The sequence below is a fragment of the Aptenodytes patagonicus genome, chromosome Z, assembly GCF_965638725.1.
Source record: "Aptenodytes patagonicus chromosome Z, bAptPat1.pri.cur, whole genome shotgun sequence".
Taxonomy (NCBI): Eukaryota; Metazoa; Chordata; class Aves; order Sphenisciformes; family Spheniscidae; genus Aptenodytes; species Aptenodytes patagonicus.
This window is the reverse complement of record NC_134982.1, coordinates 12,702,733-12,720,169: the sequence shown is the minus strand read 5'-3', so window position 1 is coordinate 12,720,169 and position 17,437 is coordinate 12,702,733. Positions and strand designations below refer to the sequence as shown.

The window sequence follows — 17,437 nt, the reverse complement described above, 5'->3', positions numbered from 1 at the left end:
GGTGAAAGTGGACAGAGGTAATCATTGAACCAGAGATAACGCCTCACCTTTCTTCGTGCCTTTTTGCCGAGGGATGCCATGCAGATATTTAACAAAAGAGAGCAGTACAGTTGGCAGCATCTTCTGTGCTCACGTTTTGTGCAGTAATTTTAAATGACATCTTTACTGGATTGCTGCCCCTACTCCTTTGTGCCTTGGACCAGATCAGACCTTGTGTGACATTTCCAGGCGGTTCCCACGGCACACAGAAAATTTGCTGGGAGTGATGGATCTCAGAAAACAGGATCAGATATTTTCAATCCTGATTTCCACTGTTGGTCTGGACTTCCTGACTGACTGCACCTAAGGCCAGCCCTGAAACAATACATGAGTCTTCGTCTCAGATGGGATGTGGGAACACAAACACTTGTGTGTCCTGTGTGATTACAATCAGCTACTTTTCTTTGTACTTTTTGTTTTTCACAGAGCCAGGGGTTGGGCTTGGCATTGGTGCCTGTTGTCTCACGCTGGAAAACAGTTCTCCAGGGATATACATTCACAGCCTGGCCCCAGGATCAGTGGCTAAAATGGATGGCAGATTAAGGTTAGTTAAAGCAGAAACATGCTGGAGCGGTTTTACAATAAAATCGATTGAGACTTTATTTTCACCAATTGGTTGGTGTAGCCGGGAGGGGATTTGTACTTAAGAGTTCACCAAAAAGAAAAGATTTAAATAAAGACATTCCAAAGTGGTATTAAATACCCAGGAAATAATATTCTCTGTGCTGGAAGCAGCATAATCATTAAGGTTTGGGTTTTTTTTCTTTTTTTAATTCTCTATACAGAAAACTGAGCCTAATAGCACCCTTTGAGAAGGGGGAGCAGCAAGAAGTGCAGCCTCATGTCTTTTTATCAGAGCTGCAGCCAGAGACCCCAGATTGGGAGGAAATTTGCAGAGCTCTGCTAAAAGCTCAGTCACCTGAAACTCTTAAAAAGAGCTGGGGGAGATGTTCTTGAAGCTGATTGTGCCCATGGCTGCAGCAGCGCTTTTCTGCCCTTACTGTCGGTCTGGCAGGATTGCTGCAGGCCAACCTGCCCGTCTCATTTAATCTGTCCTGGAGTTTGGATGTCTTTAAGGAACCATAAGAGAGAGAAGCAATCATTCCTAGTGTTCCCTTGTGCTTTATGTTGGATTAAGTGACACAAAGTTATTTGCTGTTCCTCTCCTGGAGGCGTCGTTTTTAAAAAAACATTGGAGGAAATCTTCCACCTTTCTGCATTCCTGCATAAATGCTGGTGGGCGCTGGGAGCATCGCTCAGGAGGGGAGGCTGTGCTGAAGACCCGCTGGGACCACGCAATCCGCACTGAACATGTGGCGTGAGCACTGGTGCAGAGAGGCTGAGCAAATGCCTTGCTTTCACATGGGTAGAGAGTGCCTTCTGTTTCCTTGCTCACCAGGAAAACTGTGATAGAGCAATTTGATTTTTTGGAGTAAGGGAAGAAGATAATTTTATGGTGGCATCCGTGCCAAAACCCTTGAAAGTTCCTACCATATCGAAATGTCTAGAGGAGACAGTATTTAATGCTAACTTGCTTTCTTATAAGCCTCTTTGGAAAAGATTGCAGTGCTGGTTGCATCTGTATGTAACAACTGTATCGTTTATTAGGTTTAAGTGATTGATTATATCCAGGCATGCTTCCCAGATTTCTAGCTTGCTTCTTTGAGACGTTGCTTCTGTTGTCCCATCAGCGGTTTATGGCTCCATAAGCCAAAACTTACAGGATGGTTTTGATTTTTTGGAAAACTTCATTAATCAAATACTGGCTTTGCAATACCAGAAGAGGTTTGAACCCAGCTCCTCCATATCTGAGCTCCCCCTCTCAATCGTGCGCCTGTGTAAGTGACTCCAATTGTGTAGTTTCTAATAGCTGTTTAAATCTAAAAGATGGGCAGAGCAGCGGCATGATTACACAACTGATAGGCCACCCTTTGCTTTCCTGAGCCCGTACCAGAAGTACAGGTTACTGAAGGCTGCCACATGCAATTGCCTCTTTGCCTTTCGCGTGTGGACTCACAGTGCAAACTCATTTCCACTGTCACAAGTAGCCCAACGTAAATCAGCAGTAGTAGATTGTTTGAGAATGTCTATTTAAAGCAAATGCTTTAGTAATTATGGAGAATGCTTTAATGATATCCCTAGTTGATGATCTTTTCTTTTGAATAGTTCCAGATGTCTGAGCACCATGTGCAAGAGTTAAGAAATTGGAAAAACAAAACTAAAGAATCTATGCTTTCCTCTCAGAGGTTTTTGTTTTTTCTTCTTGTCTTTTAAATGGGTTCTATACATTAATTTGAAGCAAATACAGGCTTATCGCACTCAATTTTTTCCTGGAGTCATTTCATAAACTCAAATCTAAATCACGAATTTCTTATCAGTGTTTGTGTTAAGTAATTTAATATGAGGGGAAGGAACACCCCATCTGAATCTAATTTTTCCTCTTCTGTGCTCAACAAGTACCTGAATGCAGAACTGGAATTGAAGTTTGCTTTCACCCTGGTCCAAATGCAGCCAGTTTTCTCTGTTGGTTTAATAGGGTTTGTAGCACTGACAGTAAGTGCAGAAGGGATCTCTGGACCTCCCTCCCAAAGTGAACAGGACTTAAAGCATTCACATCACTGGGAGGAAGAGCAAGACTGGTGTCCTTGCAAGTCAGATCTTTTCCATGTACTTGTATCTTTGACAAAGCTTGGCCATCAGTTGAAAGCACGAATGTTTTTGTAAAAGGTGGTTGTGATTAACTGGCTCTGTGTCTCTCTGCAGTCGGGGTGACCAGATCCTGGAGGCAGATTCGGTGAGCCTGCGTCATGCGGCATTAAGTGAAGCCTACGCCATCCTGAGCGAATGTGGTCCAGGTCCGGTCAGCCTTATCATTAGTCGGCACCCTAACCCAAAGGTGAGGAGAGAATGTGTTAGTGTATCTGGGTTGTTTTTGTCTGGCGCTGTAATTCGAGTCTTGCTGTCAGGAAAGCAGCAAATGAAGAATATTGGATTTTTCTCTCTATGTGTTGTGCAAGAAGCCAGGATTGTAATGATGTCTTCCAGTTTTGTAAGTTGTAGCAATGCTGGACTGTCCCTGCTGCTTTTCACTTAGTCACCTGCTGATCGAATGCAGTTTTCCTGGAACTACTTGAGTGAAGTGTTCCCATCTTTCTTGGTACTTGGACCAAGTGGCAACGCAAATACGACACAAGACCTCTTCCTTCTTAAAGTTATTTTGCAGAGAGTTTGTCTTTGAGTAGAATATAATTTAGGGCCAGGAATATAAATATCAACAGATTGAACTGATCAACTATAATAGAGTAGTAGGAATACTGTTTTTAAAAAAGTAAAATCTGTCCAAAGATCAAAGTTTTCCTTCAGGAATTAAAACGTGAGAATCTGTAATGTACTGCTACTATGAAATCTGTGTAAGGGCAATTTGAAATCAGGCTGTGTTTACAAAGTGAGTATTTTCAAGCAATTTTTAAAAATTGATGATAGAAGATAAAAGCCTTTTAACCAAGCTATAGGGAATAACAGCTTCTTTTATTTCAATATTTCAAAGAATTTCATGAGTGTACAAAACCTTCCTGTTTAAACAGGAATGAAGCTGTAAAAATATTTGCATTAGTGGGTCCAGAGAGCTCTGACTTTTGAACTCTTAACTACAAATGGGGGCCTTAATAAATCCATATCTAGGAGAACTCAGGTTTCTTATTTTATAATTAATTGCGTATTTTCTGCTAAATCAAATATACAAACAATAGACAAATAGGGGTCTATTGCCCAGAGTTTATTATCATTGCTGCGAGGCCTTGTGCTGCTAAAAAGAAAGAGGACATGGTTCTGTTAGTTAAAGGTAAGCATGGAGGGGGTAAGAATTGGGCTTACAGCCTAAGATAACAGTATTTCTAGGGTGTCTGTATGCTGTGCTGAACCAGCACGATGGTTCAATTTGATTGCATTATTAAGGCATATAGACTTTTTGGAGAGTCTGTAAGTAGCATGAAATAAAGACTTCATGGAGCGGAGCCTGCCCTCTCTCCTCCGTCCTTCATCTTGCTGTGGTGGTGGCTTGAAAGCCGATGAGTGACCTAACCAGGTATCTGCTGAGAAGATGAACTGAGTTAAGCTAATTGCTTGCTATTACTCAGTAACAGAGGGAAACTATTAAGTGGCTCCTATAACAGTTTTCCATAAGTGATATTTAAAATGACAACAAATTCTTTGCCAAGAAATGCTAAGAAAAGCTAAAAGTTGAGCTGGAGACACCCTAAAGCATTTCTTCCCCCCCCAGCAGTATTGAATCCACAGTCCCTCATAGTTGGATCTCTGAAGGAGTGTCCATATGGGGACCTATATTTATCGTTATGTCACTGTCACCCTTTTTCTGACAGCACTGGGGGATCTACAGAATTGTGGGGGGTATTTTATTTTATTTTATTTTATTAGCTCTTAGTAATATGCCAGCCTGCAGATTGTAGTTAGGAAGTAGCTTGTCCCTCTCCGGTTTGATCTGCCTGAGGCATAGAGGATGCTAAAAATCAAAATTGGCAGAGCTTGCTGAAGTGTGGATTTTTGGTTAGCTTTAAACAAATACTGCAGTCTGCCCAGCACCTAGTTTTACTCTTGAGACATCTTGTACCCAAAGGTTTGTGTAAAGGTCCTGGAGCATACTCTCAGGGCTTGGTCCGTGTCCTGTAGGAACTCCCCGTGCCCCAGGAGCCTGGAGGCTTTTGGTTAGCTGTAAGGTCATGCTACAGGCTGAAAACAGAGATGTATTTCTACAAAGGCTCATGTTGTTTTAGACATTTTTATACTTAATGTCTCATTTTATGACACAAAAGGTCCACAGTACATTTTGTTGCTGAATATGTTCACTTCGGTGTTTTCATGTACTTCCAAGAGAAATACCACAAAATTTTCTTTCTTCTTGTTATTCTGAGTGAATGTGGCATTTAAACTATGTTTAAACTGCTGAGTTTGCTTAGGAATCTTTCAAATCTTCATGGTTCAGAAAGATTCAAGTTTCTAGTCTCTATTTATGCTGAATTTTAATTCATGTAAAGCAATGTGTGTAGAAATCATTTTCGACAGAATTAACTTGCTTTCTGTTTTTAAATGTATATACCTACAGACTGGTTGTTCCTGTTTATAAAATTATATGGAGTTTTCCAGTAATAAAAATTAAGTGCATGGCAATACTTCAGGACAAAATTAGCAAATACAGTAAACCAGTATTTATTCTTAAACCAGAGAAACATTAATTCCCAATTACTGATTTAGGTTTTCTTTTTAAAAGCAAGGAGAAATTAAAATTAAAAAGACAGCTAATATCTCGGAAAGTCTGGTATTCTTCCGGTAGGTTAAGTGTAGAGTATCTTCTGTTGCTGATGTATGCTTGTACAAAGCAGCCTTTGTCTATTTTAAAGTAATATTTTGTTGATAAATCAATGTACTTAATTGAGTAAAAATTGTGCTGTAATGGCTTCATTTGATTTCTTTGAGTCTAGTGCTGTTTTATTTGTTTGCGTAATTCATGAAATCAGCAGGCTTCTTCCTCCTGGTTTTTGCAGGAGAGTGGGACGGAGGGAGTCTGAATCAGGGGACCAGGACTTAGGAGCTCTGAACTAGGTCGTCTTTACTGCATCTTTAAAAATAGTACCATATCTGAAATGAATCATGCATTTGTAGTGATAAGTGGTCAGACTTTCATCTTCATTTCACCTACCCAGTTTGATCTCTGTCTTCCACTTGACTTCAGGTTTCTGAGCAGGAGATGGATGAAGCAATCGCACGTACTACCCACCGAGAGAGCAAGGACGCCAGCTCCGCTCACGTCACAGGTAGCAGCATGGTCTCTCCTAATATATGTCCTTTTCCAGATGCAGGAAGGTTTAAGGACGTGCTCTTGGGTTCCCCAACGTCAATATTTTGAGGGCCCTCAAAACAGCAGGACAGTTTGGGGGATGTAAGCACTCTGTCCACTGCAGAAATTTTAGCAAAAACATCCAGTTTAGATGGATCAACTCTATAGCTGATGTTAACTTGCTCTGTTTCTCTAGGCTGCCATGTTCTGAAAGTAGGACTGCCAAGAGGTGGTTGCTCTATCCTTTCTTCAGGATGAATGGGAAGGACAATGTCCCAGTGGAGGAAGGACAGGAGGAATCAACTCCATCTGTGTACACTTACCCACGTAGATGCCAAAAAAAAAAAAAAGAAAAAGAGAAAGTATTCATGAGTTCATTTGAAAAAGTCCAGATATTGCATACTGGACTATGTGTTTCAACTGCATTTTAATCTTTGGGGTCATGTCAAAATGTGTGCTCTGGCATTTGCCTGATGTTTTTGAACTCTGGACTTAGCACTTCCTCAAATCTTACGGATAAAAGCAAACTCTTGGCAGTGGCAGAGTGACTAGTAAGGTGATTTTTAGACAGAAATGTTAGATTTGTAATTATCCTCTTTGTATCTGTGTCAGGTAAGACCTTTTTTGAAGTAGACCTTGCCAGTGGCTGCTAATTTGTCTTTCAAGGTTGCACCTAGCCAGGAGCATGCTCCAGCCGGTGAGGAAGACCATCTCCTGCTCATCTCTTGTTCGTAGCTCTGTCCTGGGCCTGGCTGGCGTAATGTGTCTGCGTGATAATGTTTCGTCTGATCCAAGGGAGAGCTTGTGAAATGTTAAATAAATCTCACTTTAGGAAAGTAATTTAGATAATAAGTGGGATTAAATGCAGCCCCCAGCTCAGAAGGTGAATGAGGAGCTTGTTTGGATATATGGACCGCAACTTTAATTTTTGGCATCTAACTAAGCTGTGTTTAACAGGAGCTGTACAAAAAAGCCCATCTCCTAATGTGAAGGCCAAACAAGGAGAGACCTCATCTCCCCTCAGCTGGACTATGAAACGCTTTCTGGAGCCAGCAAGCCGGGTAAAAGGATTAGATGCAATAAATACAGCGTCTGCTTCAAATTCAGCTTTTACTGAAGCTCTTACTTGATCAAGGAGTTCAAAACTAAACCTTTATGCTCCTTTCCTGTGACATGAGCTCCATAAAAGGGTTTGTTTCTTATGTCACACGTTTAAATCATGACAGCAGCAAGCTCCTGTTTGTCTGTGTGGCGGTAGCCTTTGGGAGCGATGTGCAGAGCAAGGCAGAGAAAGCTGTGTGCTCCCACCTCCTGCCACCTTGAAGGCACCCCTGCTCTGTGGGACACAGAGGCGAAGTTAGCAGGAGAGACCTCAGCCCGTGGGCAGAAGGCTGAGCGCTTGCTCTCTTTATATAGCCATTGCGGTGGAAAAGTCTCTGGTTTTCCTGGGAGAGCCAAAGAAGCCATACAAACCGTGTCCAGAGGTACAAACCTTTCCCTTCTCTCAGTGCAGAAGGTGTATAAAGGGAATTACACAAGTGAATGGTTTCATCCCTTGTTTCTGCATTGAACCATATCTGCAAAGTAGTGGGATTTGGAATCCTTTTTTATTTATTATACTGGCTAAAAATGTATTGATGTGCAGTGTTTCAGCCATCCAAGTTTGACAGTTTGGCTCTCAATATGCTGACAAGTCCTCTATTTTAAAAATTGGCTTTAAACTTCCTTTATTGACAAGGGCGATGTGAGTGGAGTTTGTGGTGCTTGCATGCAGACAGGGACTCTAAACATCGATGACGGCCGGTCACCAGGCTCACTTCTTTTCAGCAGGGATCTGTCAGCTCCGAGGCAGAGCTTTCCCAGTACTTCTCGCACGACAGTACGAGCCAGCTCTCGTTTTCTGATGCTGTAACTGGCTCCTGTGACGAAGAGCAGCTCCGTCAGAAGAGCAGAAACAGTTTGTTGGATGATGGCTCTCTTCTTCCCGGCAACCTGAGTAAGCAACGGAAATGTGTCTGGTCATTTGGCTAATGGGGAGAGTCACTGAGCACTGGTTTGCTTTACAGGAGAGCTGTGATGATTCCTGTGCTGGTAAGAAATGCCTGGCAGCGTAGTGCAAGCCAGTGCTGATCATATGAAATTCTGGAAAATGGAAGGGGTTTACAACAATGCTCATAAATGCACGTTTCCATGGTATTTTGTCCAAATTGCTGCTCTGATTATGTGAAAATGACTTTATTTGATTGGTTTGGCCGAAACTAGATTGACAGCACTGCAGGTTTTTTTCAAATGACTGATGATCATCTGATTGATTACATTTAAATGAAAGTGTTCATAACTATCTCAAATACACAATTTCAAAATGTCATATATAGCAGTGTAAAAACAATCAAATGTTCAATTTGACATCAGATATTTTGCATATGTGTCTTCCTCCCCATAGTAATGGACTGAAGGAATCTTACATGTCCTTACTGACATGCACCTGATTTCAAATTCAAAGGATATTACATTTGTTCTCCCTTTCCTGTGCTTCTCAAGTAATGTCTTTGTCTACAGCTTATTTTTCTCTGGAAATTCATTATTTAATGCTTAAAAGAATTTTTACATTTTAAAAAACCCACAAAACAAAGCAAACAAAAAAACTTTCTACAAAATAAGATGCAGATCTTTCTAAGAAGGATGTGGAAAGGGTTCTTGGGTTTATTAGTCTTTAATTGAAACTTATTGTCGTGTGCTTGTGTCTTTGTTCAGGAAAGCATTTTTCACTCTCTGTAAGTTGATACAGGCAATCCTGAGCGTAAATTTAAGCAAAATGTAAAAGAAATTCTGTTGTTTAAATTAAAATACACATGTGAATTTGCATCCCTTTCTTCTTTGGGTCATAGTCATAATTTAGAAAAAAAACTGAAAATAGAACCAGATGTGCCATGAACTGATTTCAGGAATTACCCATAAATCGTGGAGCTATCTGCCATCCCTCTTGCTGTTTACTGTAGTTAGAGGGAGGACATGAAAAACCCGCTTTTTTGTTTGTGAAGAGAGGTTAAGCCCTGCAAACAGAGCCACATGTACTCCGCTGCAGTCAGATGCATGGTATTAAAAATCATCTATAAATGCAATTAAAGTATAACTTATTTTTTTCTAGCTGCTAGAGAAGCAGGAGCAGCAAAAGCAAATGGTCTGGCTTCTCCAACTAGTGGGAGATCATCTGGCCTTCACAACAAGCACGTGGAGTCTGTCCGACCCGGCATCCTCAGCGACAGCCCCAAATCTGCCCGCAGCCCCTTTCATCGGCAGAGGAGGGTTGTTTTCTACGATGGTGACATTAGTGATGACGACGAAAGCTCCCACTTGCAAAGAAGCCAGAGGGCCAAGAGCCAGGAGGACGCTAGCATTGTCAGTACAACCTCGTCTGTAGAAATCAATGATGAGAGCCAGGACAGTGAGTCAACTAGGCATAGTAGCACGGAGACGTCTTCCCCTGTCTTCAGCAACTCCGTGGAGTCTGCAGACAGCTCACTGGAGCAAATTGACTCTCCTTTCTTCCCCATCATAGCATTCGATTACTCAAGTGTGCCTGAAGTTCGTCTTGGCAGCCTGAGTTTGAAGGAGCTCCGGGAAGCACAACTCGAATCTAAGAGGTCACCAAAACTTGAGCACAGAGCAGTCACGAGAGTGAAAAGCATGATGAGCACTGAGTGCCGAAGCCTTCAGAGACAGAGGACAGAGGAGCATGGCTCTTATAACAAACCTGTGGCGAGGACGCTCCCTCACAGCAAGAAGTGTGAAGCACCCGATGGGGCCGGGCAGGGCCAGGGTGAAGTAGTCACTCTGGTTCGCAATGAGCACGAGTCATTCGGCCTGGATTTGGAAATCCAGGCCATACCCTTAAAGGTTGTTGTCACAGGACTGCGGCCAGGTGGAGCAGCAGAAATGGTAATTTTTTTAATTTGTGTTGCCTTGTTGTGATTTGCTTTCACTTCGCAGGGGGGATGATGATGATGATTATTATTATTAAGGAAGTGATATGTTGAGAGTAAGCGCAGGGGAGATATTTGTCTCTGCTGGGCAAAACATCTCATCCCAATTGTTCTGAAGCTGCTGTTAAATGAAGTGTGTCTGATTCAGAAGTGCACCCTTGGCTGATTCAAAACTAAGAAAGTCAAGAGGCAGATCTACTGAGATGGACTGATCCCCACTTGCAGTCACAGTTTTGAGGGAATACTGTCCTTCTGTTTCATTTCTTTTTACCAGAGGCAAAGACAAAATAAGTAAATCCTGGTGGTAAAAATGTTTATTAATTTATTTGCACGTATTGCTGTGTTATACAAATCTGGTACCAGGAGGCCTTAAGTGCTAGTCAGGTTTGCCAAGTGCCATGGAAGTATCAGTAACATTGCTCTTCTGCATCTCATACATGCACATACTAGTGTGGATACTTGCTTCGTGCCGGATGTGGAATTGCTGACCTAGATGCAAAAGTGCAGAAAGAGGAAGGAGGATACTCTGGTGTACAAAGCTGGATGTAGCATTTTTAATCTAGTTAGTGGCCGCTAGGGTAAGAGGGGATATGTCGTAGCAGTTTGAATTAGGCTGTGAGAGCTGGGGATTTGGGTTCTGTTCCTGCCTTTTCCTCTGACTTATTGTGCAGTGTTTAGAAACATACTTAGGCTTTTACCTTAAGAGCTCAGTCCCGGTCCAACTTAGTTATTTAGGAGAGTCCCATTGGTCCAATGGGAGGTTGGGACCAGGAATATAATTCATACATGAAATGCAAAAATGATAGACAGTGTTCCAGTCCTGAAGAAGCTAGGACTGATCCATCCCAATTCATTTAAATGAAGAGGGCTGTGTCCACCATCCTGATACTGATCTCTGAGAGAACCCAGCAGCTCATTTGACCTTCCTGTCTTAGATTGATCATTAATTCCTCTCCTGGCAAAAGCACAGTCTGCTCTTTATTTACGTGTTGGCAAACTGACAGCAGTGGTACCTGTGATCTGCAGTGATGTGAAATAGGGAATGTTGTTCGTAAGCCATTAATTGCTCCCCTGCAATCTTTGCCCCGTGGCAGGGCTTCTGAGGTGTATTTATGATTTCCTTGGATCTGTCATTGCATCAGGGATCAATGGGCAAGATGGCTGTAGGAGATGAGATTACCACCATCAACAGTATCCCAGTCAGTAAGATGACGTACGAGGAAATCTGCTTGCTTATGCAGTGTCTTCCCACATCCGTAACCCTGGAGATCCAGAAAGCAGCATCAGGTGAGAAAGTAGTTTTGCTTTTGTACCATTTATTCTGAGTACCAGTGAAGAAAATTCCCTTGGATCTGCTGGGTCTGATCTGCTGCCCCAGTTTCCCACATAAATTCAGAGAAAAAACAGGGGGTACGTTGTGTCTGCATTGGTGAGCCAGGCAAAGCACTTCATCACCAAACCAGGCTTCGGGGTCCTTCCTAGCACCATGATGAGCAGAGCAAACCTACTCCTGTGTGAAGCGTTCAAAGCTCCCACTTACTGTATGTCCCTCCTGCCAGTATTTGCAGAGGTCTGAGCATTTCATGTAGACCTGGAGCTAACTTGGCAGCAACCCTGTCCTGACAACCCATTTTACTGCTCTGCCTGTTCAGTAAATATATTAACCCTTTATAATCACATCTTTCTCTCTTAAAAGCTGAAGTTTAAATAGTGTTTTTGTGAATGGCAATAAGATAATAAAAGCCTTTTTTCTTTCTTTCCCTTTCATGTGTCAATTCTCTAATGTGCAGAAAGATGAAACAGAAAACCCAAGAAAACTAGAATCTTATCAAAACGTTTATTTGCATGTTTCTTATAAAAAGTTTCCTAGTTTGAATTGAAACATTTGATACCTCCTTAGTTTCTGCTCAGGGCTGATTTATGCTGCTGCAGCAATATATGCATCCCCACAGACTGTACAAATTACGTGGTGTGGAAATGAGTGTTTGAAAAAGAAAAGCATACTTTTCAAATTCAGGAAGAACATAATATTTTGCTTCGGTTTAGCTTATGATCTTTTTTGTGTACCTATTAATACCTGGGAGCCTAAAGTGCTTCCAGATGCTTCAGTTCCAGTTGTTCTTTAAGAAATCCCTGGCTTGGCAGAGAGTCCTGTTCTTGTCTCCTTAGATTGCTGTGGCTTTTGCACACTGATAGCATTGGGGTAGGGGCACATTGGCACTCCTATATCAGGCAACTCTTCTGCTTTCCCTTTCCCCTTGCCCTGCCCCACTGGCAGAGAGGGGGGTCTCTTCAGTGTGTGATCCAGCATGCTGAAGCAGAGCAGTACTTCAAATCCTAACCTGGCTGCCTCAGATTGCTTTTCTGAGTTCTCTTCCCCTTTGTTGACTCCAGGAGAAACCTGCACTTCTTAACATGGGTACCTAAGTTAAGTGGTGTGGATAATCCTGCAGGTTTGTGCAAGGATTAGAGAGATGTGCTGGCACATTTGAATGAGCAGGAAAGGATGCTGACACTGTGAATACACCCCTCCTTCTCCATGCATTTTCTGGGACTCATCTGGTAGTAGTAACTGGCCTCTAGAAAGCAGCCTGAATGGGGATGCGTGTCCCAGCAGCAGTGTAGAAAGGTGCAAGCAGATGCTTAGGGTGAAGTGCTGAAAATTGCAGAGCTGGAGAAATGGGTGTTGGAGCGCAGCAGTGACAGGGAGCTCAGTGTGTTGCCCCAGAGTGGGTTAAACATGTATTGGAAACAAGGAAAGGTCTGTGCCAGAATTCCTTTAAAGCCCATATGCTTAACGCGAGTATAACATCACCCATGCGTGTCACATTAAACACCTGCATAAGTGCCGAGAGGATCAATCAAGTTACTTATGCACAGCTCGTCACTGTGTTATCTGTTCACCTTTGTTTGCTGTGCCAGGGCTTTGTGTACTCTCTGCAATCTGTTGGAGACATCTTCGATCAAACATGTAGTGAGAAGTGGTAGTGCTCAGCCTGACTTACTGCATGCTGACACTTTGGTAGTTGGCTGCTTGACTGCTGAAATTTCAAAGATGAGAATTAAACAGATCATGACTACTCACCTTGGATAAGTGGATTGCTCCCTCCTGTATCCTACTCAGATACACAGGGTTGTGATTAATTAGAGTTGTTGTAAACATCATTACAGAAGAGGAGGAGTGCAGAGCAAAAGGAAAACATACAGTCTGACTTCATGGGTGTCTATTTTTGTAATAAAACCTGGTGTTTTGTGTATCACTTCCCATATCTGACAGGATTTTGCTTCTTTTTTTTAATTTATTTTTACCATGATGCAGCTGTCAGCAGATTTACAAACCTCATCCTGTCTCCAGGGTTAGACAGTCAAAATCAGGCCGATGTCAACAGCATCCTCGCAACTGAGGAAGAACCGAGTGCTGGGAAGCGAGAAGTAGCAGGTTTGCAAAATGCTGGTGGCGGCTGTGCGGTGGAGAGAACAACACTGCCACCTGATGCCACGAGCAAAGACGTGCAAAGAGGTACCATGAAAAGCAGCCACGCCGAGGACTGCGCTGCCATCCCCGTCACCGATATCGATGACTTGCTCAGCCAAATGGGTGCTCCCGAGAGCAGGGCTTCGCACACCCCGTCGCGAGCGGAAAGCCCCCTCCGAGATGAGTACACCACGATGTGCTGCTGCGGGACTGACGAAGGCTGTCCCGGATCTGAGCCACGACCAGCCAAGGAGGAGCTGCTGGAAAAAACTATGAATTGTGGAGCTAATGCACAAGGGGTTTTGGGGCTGTCTGTGTTGGACTCCATTAACACAGGCAAACTTTTTACTGTGAATAAAAACTCTTTAAATAACTATTCTAGGAATTTTAGCAGTTTAAATGAGGATGAGTTGCCTACAGCGAACTCTCTGGAAGGTAAGAGAAGTGACCCCTTTCCAAAGTCTATGTATGGGGCTGCGGAGGATTCTCACTCAGACGCAGAGTCTGTCACAGAAACCTTTGATAGTGCTAATGAGGTGTTGCTTGGGCCGTGCACTGCTGCTAATGCCCCTGCAGTCTGTACTGTAATGGAGTCGGATGAGGAGCAAATTGAGATTTGTTGCATGAACGATGAGCCGCAAAAGCCCACACAGGAGCAGCATCTCACATCTGCAACAAGCTCATCCTCTCTGTCCCCACTGCAACCTTACGGCGGCAAAGTTTTGCAAACTGAGGGCTGTGCAATGTGTGGGTCACTGGAAACAAGCATCAACAAACTAGGCTTGGAAGATCACGGTGGTCCCACTCCATGTCCCTCACAGTGTTCAGATGTGTCCTCTGCATCCTTGTGTTCTCCTTCCTCAGTTTTCCTGCCAGAAAGAGACATCCTAAAGAATTCAGTCAGTGTCCCTGAAGTTTACTCTTTCTGTAACAATGGTGCCTTAAGTACAGAAGAACAGATAGGTTTGGGGAACAGTAACGGACATATGAAATGCTGTGAATCTATTGAAGAGGAAGGGTCTCTGCACTGCAAAAAGATAAGCTTTTGCTCTGCTAGAAATGCCAATGGCTTGGAGAACAACTTGCTTGAGAAAGAAGGATGTCGTGATGAGCAGAGATCCAAATCTGAAAGCGAAACAGTGGTTGATGACTGTAATCATGCTGTTAGTTATTGCTTATTGAAGAAGGAAACCAACAGTTTGTCCAGCTCATCTAAAACAGACAGCAATCATGTGAATGCATCATCACCAAGAGCAATATCACTCAGGTCTCCCTTTCCCACTAGATCTAAAGATCCAAAGGCTAATACAACTCATGACTTGCCAGGGAAAAATGAGAAAATTAACTCTGTGACTTCAGGAAGGACTTCCAATGGAAAAGTCCAAAGCTCAGGCACAAATCACTGCAAAGGAGCTGCAGTACCGCACAGCCCATCCTCACAGAAAAAATCCTGTCAGGAGTCTAAGGGAATGGCACAAAAAAGTATAATGGACACCCTTTTAAATAACCAGAAGGCCAAAGCAGGACCAAAGCTAAAAGGGTTCACCATCAAAAGCAAAGCAAAGGCAAATTCGGATTCTTCTGGCATTAATCCTACCAAAGTCAGTGGGGCTGATCAGAAAAGGTTTTCTGTTTCTCCACAGCTGTCCCCTAAACTCCTGGGGAAGAAAACACCATTGTCCCGTAATACACCTACAAACCCAGATCCTGGCAAGAGCATTTCAGCAGCCTCAAGGACTCTGAAGTCAGAGCTAGAAAATAAACCATCGCTGGTCATTTCTGAAGATTCACTTCTGCCTCTCCTGAATGGCACCGGCAGCCCAACAGCGAGCAGTGAAATGAAGTGTGGCTGTGGGGAGCTAACAGACCTGCAGCAGGCATGGGGAAAGCCAAAAGAAAAGCAAGTTTCCATGCAGCCTGCAGTGTGTCAGGGTAAGGGTGTTAAGGTGGATGATTTCAGAGCCAGAGACGGTCAGTCCAAAGTCTCTTCATCTCCTCAGGGGATACCAAAAGTTGAATATGTGAAAGGGAGGACTGAGAACCCTGTAACAGGCCTGAACACGATCAAGAGCGTCTGTAGTGCAGATGACCTTGGGCAATTAGATCTGCAAAACATAGTACCATCTGCTGGAGGCTCTTCTTCATTGAGGTCCCCCTCAGTTCAGCAGGAGCAGCTGGAAGGGCAGGAGATCCAGCGCACTTTCATTGAGGTGAAGCTTTCCTCCTCATCATCCTCTTCCTCCTCTTCCTCCGCCTCTTCCTCACCAGCATCGTTTTTGCAGCTGCCATTGCTGGAGAAAACAGAAGAGGCAAATGCAGAAGTGCCTCGGCTGACTGAGGAGATGGGTACCATCCAGTATTTCTCAAAAGCAGATACTGCCGCAGACAGAAATCTCTATGGCTTGTCAAAACCTGTCACGAGGACTTACTCGATGCCAGCCCAGTTATCAGGTCACTTGAGGGAGGACTGCCATGTTGCAGAGGTTCATCCCATGCAAGGACCCCAGGGCCACGCTGCAGAGGAGAAATACCCCCAGACGGTGACAGGAATGTTAAAGATGGTCCATCTCAACCCGCCGAATGTCCAGAGTGGGAAGGAGCAGGCATACGCCTCCAAAAGCACCCAGAGAGTCCATGACACCTCCCCCTCAGCCAGCGACATTAGCTGCCCTGCCACCGATAAGCTGAGGAACTTCAGGAGGAATTACTACTACTATGAGCTGAACTGGCCACATGAACCTACCTCATCCTTCTCTGTCAAACAGAGGATCAAATCCTTTGAAAACCTGGCAAATTTCGACCGGCCCATCGTGAAGGCTATCGATATACACTCGGCTGCGAGGTCCCCCCTCACCAGGAGGTCGTGTGGTGGGATGGCCACCACAGCCAGCCCTGCCGAGACACCACGGGCCTTGCGGCGCAGCTTGAGCTCCTACGGCGGCAGCCCGAGCCCATCCAACGCCATGGCCAAGTCTCCCACCAGTGCAGAGCCCACGCGTGTGGCGGAGGGCAGCAAGGGGGAAGGAAAGCCCCAGAGGAGCGAGGAGGGTGGCACTGGGGCAGATGTGGCCGCCTTTCCCCCCTCGGCCTCACAGGCCCGCCGCAGCCGGGGCCTGGGGCGGCCACCGCTGTCCCGCTCCAGGCTGCGGGAGCTGAGGGCCCTCAGCATGCCCGACCTGGACAAGTTGTGCGGAGAGGGCTTCTCGGGGCCGCCGCAGCCCGCCTGCTTCAAGACGGAGCTGGAAATCACACCCCGCAGAGCCGTCGGCACACCTGCCGGGAGTGACGCAGCCCCGCCAGCCCGCTGCAGCCCCACTGAAGCGGGTGCGATGGGGATGGGTGCCAGCAGCCCTCGGGACAGCGGCTCGGGGACACCGGGGTCTGCCTCGGATGATGACATGCCCCACAGCAGCTCTCTGGATGGGGAGCGCTCAGAAAACAGCTGGTCCATAAGGTTGGTGTCGACTTTGCTACTGCTGTTTTGTTTTTATCCCCACAAGCCTCTCCCAGGACAAAGCTTCCCCATTGCCCCAGGTCCGCCCCAAAGCGCATTTCAGCTTTGGCTCCAGCCCCCATTCACCTCACAATTCAGGGTGCTGTTCTTCATGCTCTTGATCTCTCGGAGCTGCCATGCTGCTGTCTGGTGGTGGCCACGCTTCAGTACAGGGTGAAACACTTTATCCTGGCAGGGCTGGGCTCCTTTTCTGTGTCCCCTCTAGCTGGTTTTGGTCATTTTTCGGCTACGTTACGGCACAGCAGCCGCTGTGGAGGGGGAGGCTGTGCAGCGCTGGCTGCCAGCACAGCCTGCGGTGACAAACGAGCTTGTTGTCCTGCCAGAAGCAGTCTTCAGATGTAGCTGTCTCCTTGTTTTTGTTAATGTCTGTTGCTAAAACCATTGGGGAAGGAGGAGGGGAACAGAACGGGGACTGATTTTTCAGAGTTATTCTTAAATTGCCTTCTCTTCCCCTTCCCATTCTCCCAGCATACACCATTTCTTACCTGTTTTCAAGATTTCTGCTTGATGAGCTGGCCCTTCATTGTTTACCCTAAGGCAACCTACACTGTATACCTGAAACATATCTCTACACG

General features: G+C 44.7%; 1 protein-coding gene across 4 annotated transcripts in view; it reads left to right on the top strand.

The window, feature by feature from the left end:
* PDZD2 (PDZ domain containing 2) overlaps positions 1-17,437 on the top strand; it is a 143,375-nt gene that overhangs the window by 111,662 nt on the left and 14,276 nt on the right. For 3 of the 4 annotated variants that reach the window (XM_076361794.1, XM_076361792.1, XM_076361795.1), the window contains 8 exons: positions 466-583; positions 2,803-2,935; positions 5,786-5,867; positions 6,848-6,951; positions 7,718-7,886; positions 9,039-9,829; positions 11,016-11,160; positions 13,193-16,802. In XM_076361794.1, the coding sequence (XP_076217909.1) occupies positions 466-583; positions 2,803-2,935; positions 5,786-5,867; positions 6,848-6,951; positions 7,718-7,886; positions 9,039-9,829; positions 11,016-11,160; positions 13,193-16,802 (5,152 nt within the window). The remainder of the gene's footprint in view (positions 1-465; positions 584-2,802; positions 2,936-5,785; positions 5,868-6,847; positions 6,952-7,717; positions 7,887-9,038; positions 9,830-11,015; positions 11,161-13,192; positions 16,803-17,437) is intronic. The other variant, XM_076361793.1, reaches the window with a different exon arrangement.